Below are 7470 nucleotides of genomic sequence, written 5' to 3' on the forward strand. Positions count from 1 at the left end.
TGCAGAGAAGGGCTACTAGGATGATCCAAGGAATGGAAAACTTGCCTTATGAAAGGAAACTCAAAGAGCTTGGCTTGTTTAGCCTAAGCAGAAGAAGGCTGAGGGGAGATAGATTGTTCTCTATGAATATATCAGAAGGATAAATACCAAGGGGAGAGAGGAATTATTTAAGCTCAGTACTAGTGTGGACACAAGAACAAATGGGTATAAACTGGACACTAGGAAGTTTAGACTTGAAATTAGACAAAGGTTTCTAACCATCAGAGGAGTGAAGTTCTGGAACAGCCTTTCAAGGGGAGCAGTGGGGACAAAAGACATATCTGGCTTCAAGACTGAGCTTGATAAGTTTATGGAGAGAATGGTATGATGGGATAGCCTAATTCTGGCAATTTAATTGATCTTTGACTATTAGCGGTAAATATGTCCAGTGGCCTGTGATGGGATGTTAGATGGGATGGGATCTGAGTTACTACAGAGAATTCTTTCCTAGGTGTCTGGCTGGTGAGTCTTGCTCACATGCTCAGGGTCTAGCTGATCGCCATATTTGGAGTTGGAAAGGAATTTTCCTCCAGGGCAGATTGGCAGAGGCCCTGGGGGTTTTTCGCCTTCCTCTGCAGCATGGGGTATGGGTCACTTGCTGGAGGATTCTCTGCACCGTGAAGACTTTAAACCATGATTTGAGGACTTCAGTGGCTCAAACATAGGTTAGGGATTTATTACGGGAGTGAGTGGGTGAGATTCTGTGGCCTGTGTTGTGCAGGAGTTCAGACTGAATGATCATAATGGTCCCTTCCAACGTTAAAGTCTATGACTCTAAATGAGTTCTTAGTGGTTCCCATGTTTGGATCTCTTGGACCCCTTTTACTTTTTTTATTATTTATCTATTGTTCAGACTCTCAGTGGACTTCGGGCTCAGCCTGATACTGGTGGAGGGCGGGGGGGAGAGTCAGTGTCCCCCAATGTCAAGCCCTGCTCCAGGTGTAAAAGCCAGTGCCCGTGAGTGATCCTCACTCTCACTGTTCGAAGCGTTTGGATGAGGTCACATCAGGAACATGTGTCTGATTTGCCTGGGCTTCAAGATAAGAACTAAGAAGCAAAGAGAAGAGCATCTCAGGTGCATCCTCATGGAGGCTGCCCTTTGCCCAGCATCAGAACTACCTCTGTGGATAGAGGGAGTTCCTCAATCACTCCATCCATGAGTGTTCCCCAGTCTTACCTGTGGACAGACAGGAGGAGATCCCCCTCCCCAAGCAGTCCTCAAAGAGGTAACAGTGCTTGGAGTGCCCCCCTCCTCTGAAGCTGAAGAGGAGGACAACTTCATGTCAAAGTACTCAGTATGGGATTCCTCAACCTCAGAGGCTAGCCACTTTGGTATTGAAGGTAGAGTACGTCCTTTGGCCCCTTGCTTCCCGCTATCTCATTTTTAGTGGTTCTCTCAGAGCAGAACTGTTGACTTCAGTTCGTGTGCCAGGACTGGTATGAGTGCCTGCTTCCTTGGCACAAACAGTGGAGCTACCAACCTTGCTCACAGTAGGTCAAAGGCCCATATCAGTACTAGCCACCCCGGAGGTGTACACAGCTTCATAGGATCTCTTAAGCCTCTCTGTATCACCCTCACTGATCATTTAGACTGACAGCACTTTGCTGGGGCTGTTGCACATGGTGGCTTCCACACTGGGGGACTGTTATGGCGCCAGCAACTTCAGGTTCAGTGCGGCTTCCATTAATCCCTATGCCAGCTCCAAGACCAATGGTAACTGCTCTGCCTCAGCGCATCGTCCTCCTATCCAGGAAGCCCTAGGATGGCTGCTGGTACTGAAGGCTTGTTGTAGATCACTTTCCCCATCTCTGACTGGTACTGCTCCACCCTGGCCTTTGGAGTACTCCTGCTTCTCCTCAGTCTGAAGTGGGTTCTGATGTCTCCCACTTCAGGGAAACCAGGGATTGTTCCCACTCTCATAGGAGTCATCCTGCCAAGAGTAGATCAAAGGAATGGGAGAGCCTGGTCTAGGCATAAGGGGCTTCCAGTACCATACCAGCTCCATCATTGGCCCTACTGGGTACAGTGGGGGATGCCTACGGCATCTAGATCTTTGTCTCCACCGCAGTACAAAAATTAATCTTAGAGAAGGGAAGTGTCCCGGCCCATTACTGACAAACTATCAGAAAGCTTATGCTTAAATAAATTTGTTAGTCTCTAAGGTGCCACAAATACTCCTGTTCTTTTTGCGGATACAGACTACCATGGCTGCTACTCTGAAACCATCAGAAGTCAGGCAACCACTATTCTGTGGAAGCATATCCCAGAGGGGAGAAGTATGTCCATGAGATACTCACAGGCTGCTTGATACTGGTCTTTAGCTGCTTTGGACAGTCCTGCGTTGGAAGCTTAAGACCAGCAGCAGGAAGTTCTAGCCTGCCTCTTCTGAACACCTCGTCATCTTCTCCGAAAGAGGCCATGAGAAGAGAAGACAGTGTTCCACGTCAACAATCAAGAGCTGACAAATCAAACAGCATGTGCCAGGAGGCAATCAGGCTGTGGAACATCTGCATATGGAATTCCCTGACTCTCGGCGCATCACACCTACCAGGGATTCAGAATGCCTTAGCAAACTGACCAAGCAGGTCATTCAGCTTGGATTGTGAATGGCCTCTCAACCTGGCTATTCTGAGATCAGTATTTCAAATAGGGAGAGTGCCATCAGTGGACTTATTCTCGAGCTGTCAGAACAGGAAGTACTCTTCCTGTTTTGAAGGTGGACTAAAGCCCCAGGTCCATCACAGGCTTGGTCTACACTGGTGGGGGGTCGATGTAAGATATGCAACTTCAGCTACGGGAATACCTCCCTTCCTTACGGCGCAGGATCTATGTCCACGGCTCCCCCCCCGTCGACTCCACTACCGCCACTTGCTCCGGTGGAGTTCCGGAGTCGACAGGGAGTCGGTTTGGGGATCGATATATTGCGTCTAGATGAGACACGATAAATCGATCGCTACCCGCCGATATGGCGTATCTCCCGATAAGGCGGGTAGTCTGGACGTACCCTCAGATATGCTTCTCTTCCCCTGGGTCAAGGGTCTGCTTTATGCCTGCCCTTCCATGCTTCTAATTCCCAAGGTTATTTTTCAAGCTGAAGCAAGAGTGAGGGGAAATGATACTGCACCAGTCTGGGCAAGGCAGCCATGATTCTTGTACGTTCGCAAGTTGTCTGTCAGGGAACCTCTATCTCTGCCTTTAGGGTCTATTTTCAGCTATTCATCTCCTATGCAGAACGAATGAGAGTGTCCTGTAACAGTGTAGTGACTATCCAAGTGGATCATGAGCTGTGTTTTCATGTGCTACAAGAACAACAGCATAATGCCTTCTCTATGTTTCTCAAACTGGGATCGCCGCTTGTGTAGGGAAAGCCCCTAGTGGATCAGGCCGGTTTGTTTATCTGCCCCGTCCGCAGGTCTGGCCGATCGCGGCTCCCACTGGCTGTGGTTCGCCGCCGCTGGAAGCGGCAGCCGGTAAGTCCCTTGGCCCACACCGCTTCCAGAAGCGGTGAACTGCGGCCAGTGGGAGCCACGATCGGCCGGACCTGCGGACAGGGCAGGTAAAGAAACCGGCCCCGCCCACCAGGGGCTTTCCCTACACAAGCAGTGAACCCAGTTTGAGAAACACTGCCATAACGCCTTCTGAAAAGTGCTCCCTGAATTCAGCCAGAGCAGATGCAGCTTCTGAAGTATTTCTGGGAAGCATTGATATTGTGAACATCTGCAGAGAGGCAGTGTGGTCTTCAGTCCACATCTTCGCTAGATATTATGTGATTACTACCATGTCAAGAGAAGACACAAATGTGGGGAAAGCAGTTTGGCAGCCCCTCTTCTGATGAGAATCCTAGTCCCAGCTGTGTTAGAAACTACATGGGAGTCTCCTAGTGTAATGGGCATTGCAATCGCTTGAAAAGGTTACTCCTTGCAGCTGCTCTTTTGAGATGTCTTGTGGATGGTCTTTGTTGACCCACCCTCCTTCCTCAGTGCATTGGAGCGTCTCATCTGAGGGCTTGTCTGCACTTGAAATGCTACAGTGGCAGAGCTGCAGAGGCACTTAAGTATAGATACTACTTATGCCAGTGGGAGGGATTCTCCCATCAGCATAGGTAATCCCCTTCCATGAGAGGCAATAGCTAGGCTTCCCTCAACCTAGCATTGTCTACACTGGGGGTTAGGTTGGCTTAATTGCATTGCTCAGGGGTTTGGATTTTTCACATCACTGAGCGACATAGCTAGGTTGACCTCACTCTTTGGTGTACGTGACGGAAGATGATGCAGTGTGAAGGTACTGAAGGTAGGCTGGGCTGGCTCCACCCTGGTCAACCCTCCACTCAGGGCACACGGGATGCGAGGGTACAGGTGTGACCACTCCTGTGGGTATCTCTAGGGAAAACTCTGGCACTGATGCATGAGACATGTACACACCTAGTGTAATGGACATATGCAACATATATCAAAACAACAGTTACAAGAAGGTAAGTAAGTGTTTTTTTTAAGTAATAAAGAATAAAACTTCAAGATGGAGTCAGTTCTCAAACTTCTATGTTAACCAGTGTGTATTTGGATTTCCTGTAGAAAAGGGCATCTTTAAACTCTGGAAACCAGCAGTGAAACTAGTGCTTAAAAATGCTACTCTTGGAAAAGCTTTGTAATGTTTCTAAACTGGAGTGTATTTCGTCTGTTTGTCTCAACCACATTTTATGTTCTGATCAACAGGACACAAATTCTGTTTAATGGGTAAAGAAATCTAAATCTACATTGCATCTTTTTTATAAACACTGCAAATTCTTACGTCTCTGGAATACCAGCAGCATGGTCTGTGGAGAAATGCAGCCCATACGCTAATAATCAGGGTCTAATCCTGAGATGTGCTTGGTACCTTTCACTGACATATAAATCAATGAGGTGCTTAACCCGGATTATTTAGTAGGTGTGAATTTTGAAGGCTGAAGTGCTAGCTTGCAGTCCTCTGTTTTGATCCAAACAGCCTGATAGACCAACTCAGGGTGGAACATTGTGTACAGGGACGGTCTCCATGACTTATTCCAAAGGAAAAAATGGCAGTGTTCCACTCCATGAGATGTGTGGAAATTATGGAAATTAGCTGCATCCCTGTCTCTTGAAATTTGCCAATTGGCTGGACAAAGTTTGAATGCATCTGCCTTTGGTCAGTACTGTGCTACAAGTGTTAAACACAATTGTGTGCACAATAGTTGCATTTTATTGAAAGTCCATTTTGATGGGGTTTTTTTTGCTGTGCTCATGAATTTGTGCTGTATCTGATTATCTCAGTAAAGACAATCTCTACATGTTGTTTTTGAAACAGTGCATGAGCAACACTTCTCTGTTGTCAAACTCCTTTCTCATTTTCATTTCCAGTTCTTCCCCAATGGACATGCTTTTGCGACTGGTTCTGATGACGCCACTTGTCGACTCTTTGACCTGCGTGCAGATCAGGAGTTAATGATGTACTCCCATGACAATATCATCTGTGGAATCACTTCTGTAGCCTTCTCAAAAAGTGGTCGTCTCTTGCTAGCCGGCTATGATGACTTCAACTGCAATGTGTGGGATACTCTGAAGGGAGAGAGAGCAGGTTGGTAAATAGTATCTGCAGTAAGTTGCAGTTCTTCTTTAGCAGGATCTCAACATGGAACAGATTCCAATTTCTGTAACTTTTAAACGTAAAACTAGTTCACTGGTAGTCAGTGATGATACCTGCGGGTGCTGCTGAATTGTGAAATCTCTGCTTCCTTTACTCAATGTAAAGGTTTGCTTTTGGATTTGTATCCCTATTTTCTTGCATTTTATTTTTTCATATTTTCTGATCTGGTAATAGTGATATTTAGAAAAGGCATGTGAGGTTTTCTGTTGTGTACAGTAAGTGGTTTCGTGTCTGGTTTTGGTTATAGACATTGTGATTTCCTTTATTTATGTATTTCCTTTATTATAGAATATACTGGGAAAATCCAAATGCAAAATAGTTAAAATATTTGGTTCAAGGGTTCAGGACTTCCCAAGATAGGAGCTAACTCATAATGTTGGGGAGCTAATATTGCTTTTAAGATAAAACATAGAGGAGGATACTTCTGTCATTTAATTACTCTTAAAAACAACCAACCAACCTCTTCCAGGATGTCTTGAGGTGAATTTAACCTGAAAAGTAATGTACAAAACTTGAAAAGCTTCAGCTGTTAACTTCCTCCATCTTCTCTTTCAGGTGTCCTTGCTGGCCATGACAACCGTGTCAGCTGTTTAGGTGTTACTGATGATGGCATGGCTGTAGCTACAGGGTCTTGGGACAGTTTTCTCAGAATCTGGAATTAACTGGGAGACAAACATGTACATTCTCCATTGAGATCTGGAGAGATCAATGCTGCAGCCTATAGCTGTGAAATAACATTTCTACCTTGTATTTGCAGGTGAAGTTTTTCTATTCACTGATTATTACACAAAAAGGCTTTCTGTAAACTAGAAAAAAATCAAGTGAAAAAATAGGGGTGGGGGTGGAGAAATCACTGACTTTTAAAAAGGGGCCAGGCCAGCACACATAATCATGGTGACTGAGAAACTAAGAGCCAGTCTTTTTTGTTTTTGGTGGTTTGGTTAGATTGTCCTCGAGGGATTTCTGCTTGTGCTCAGTCTGCTAATTCTGTACTTTTTTTGTACATAACAGAATATACACATTATAGCAGCCAATCATGTAACATTTGTCTGTATGTAAAGAAATATGTTTGCATTTTTTAAGGAACTACATTTATAGCTTTGCATTTAACCTGAGATGTCACTTCTGAGTTTTGTAGTGGATGAACTAGATTGCTGTTTTAAACGCTTTTGTGAATTTACTGTAGATAAAGTGAAGCCAATGGTATGTATGTGTTTTTATAATGGAAGGCATTTGAATTACTACCTTTTTTTTTTTTTTTTTTGAAAAGGCCCTGATGACCATGGTAATACCTAGCGCCTTACTTATTCACTTCTAGACCTATTTGTCTATTTAAGCATGGGGATTACTCCTTCCAGCCAGTGGTTCCTGGTTCATCCATCAGCAGCCATGGCCTCCAAGCACCAAGAGAATGTTAATGCCATTAGGGGTGTGTGTATATAGATATAATATATATAAAAAAATAAGATTTTAACACGCTGGCGTCAGAAGAACAGAGTACATAAGTAACACATTACTGTCACTAAGTGGGTGAGTGCTTTTTCCTTTTGACAGTGGATTTGTAAATGAGAGGATTCTGATCCACTGCAAAGGTGATACTCTAACATGGAGTTGACTGAATAGATTGTGTGCGCTTTTACAGTTTCTTCAGAGTTGCTCTTCTACTACTACAGCAAATGAAGAGATTTAAGAGGGTTTCTCTATGAAGGCTTCCTACGGATGGCTTAGGAAGTACAGAGAATCCCTTACTAGAACTGCAAAGTTAGAGG

At 44.9% G+C, this 7470-nt stretch overlaps 1 protein-coding gene across 6 annotated transcripts in view; it reads left to right on the forward strand.

Annotated features, from left to right (window-relative positions):
• GNB4 (G protein subunit beta 4) overlaps nucleotides 1–7158 on the forward strand; it is a 111486-nt gene extending 104328 nt beyond the window's left edge. For all 6 annotated transcript variants that reach the window (XM_030576617.1, XM_030576615.1, XM_030576618.1 and 3 more), the window contains 2 exons: nucleotides 5416–5632; nucleotides 6257–7158. In XM_030576617.1, the coding sequence (XP_030432477.1) occupies nucleotides 5416–5632; nucleotides 6257–6363 (324 nt within the window). In that variant the 3' untranslated portion in view covers nucleotides 6364–7158. The remainder of the gene's footprint in view (nucleotides 1–5415; nucleotides 5633–6256) is intronic.
• The last annotated feature ends 312 nt before the right edge of the window (nucleotides 7159–7470 follow it).

The sequence above is a fragment of the Gopherus evgoodei genome, chromosome 9 (genome assembly GCF_007399415.2).
Source record: "Gopherus evgoodei ecotype Sinaloan lineage chromosome 9, rGopEvg1_v1.p, whole genome shotgun sequence".
Classification (NCBI taxonomy): Eukaryota; Metazoa; Chordata; order Testudines; family Testudinidae; genus Gopherus; species Gopherus evgoodei.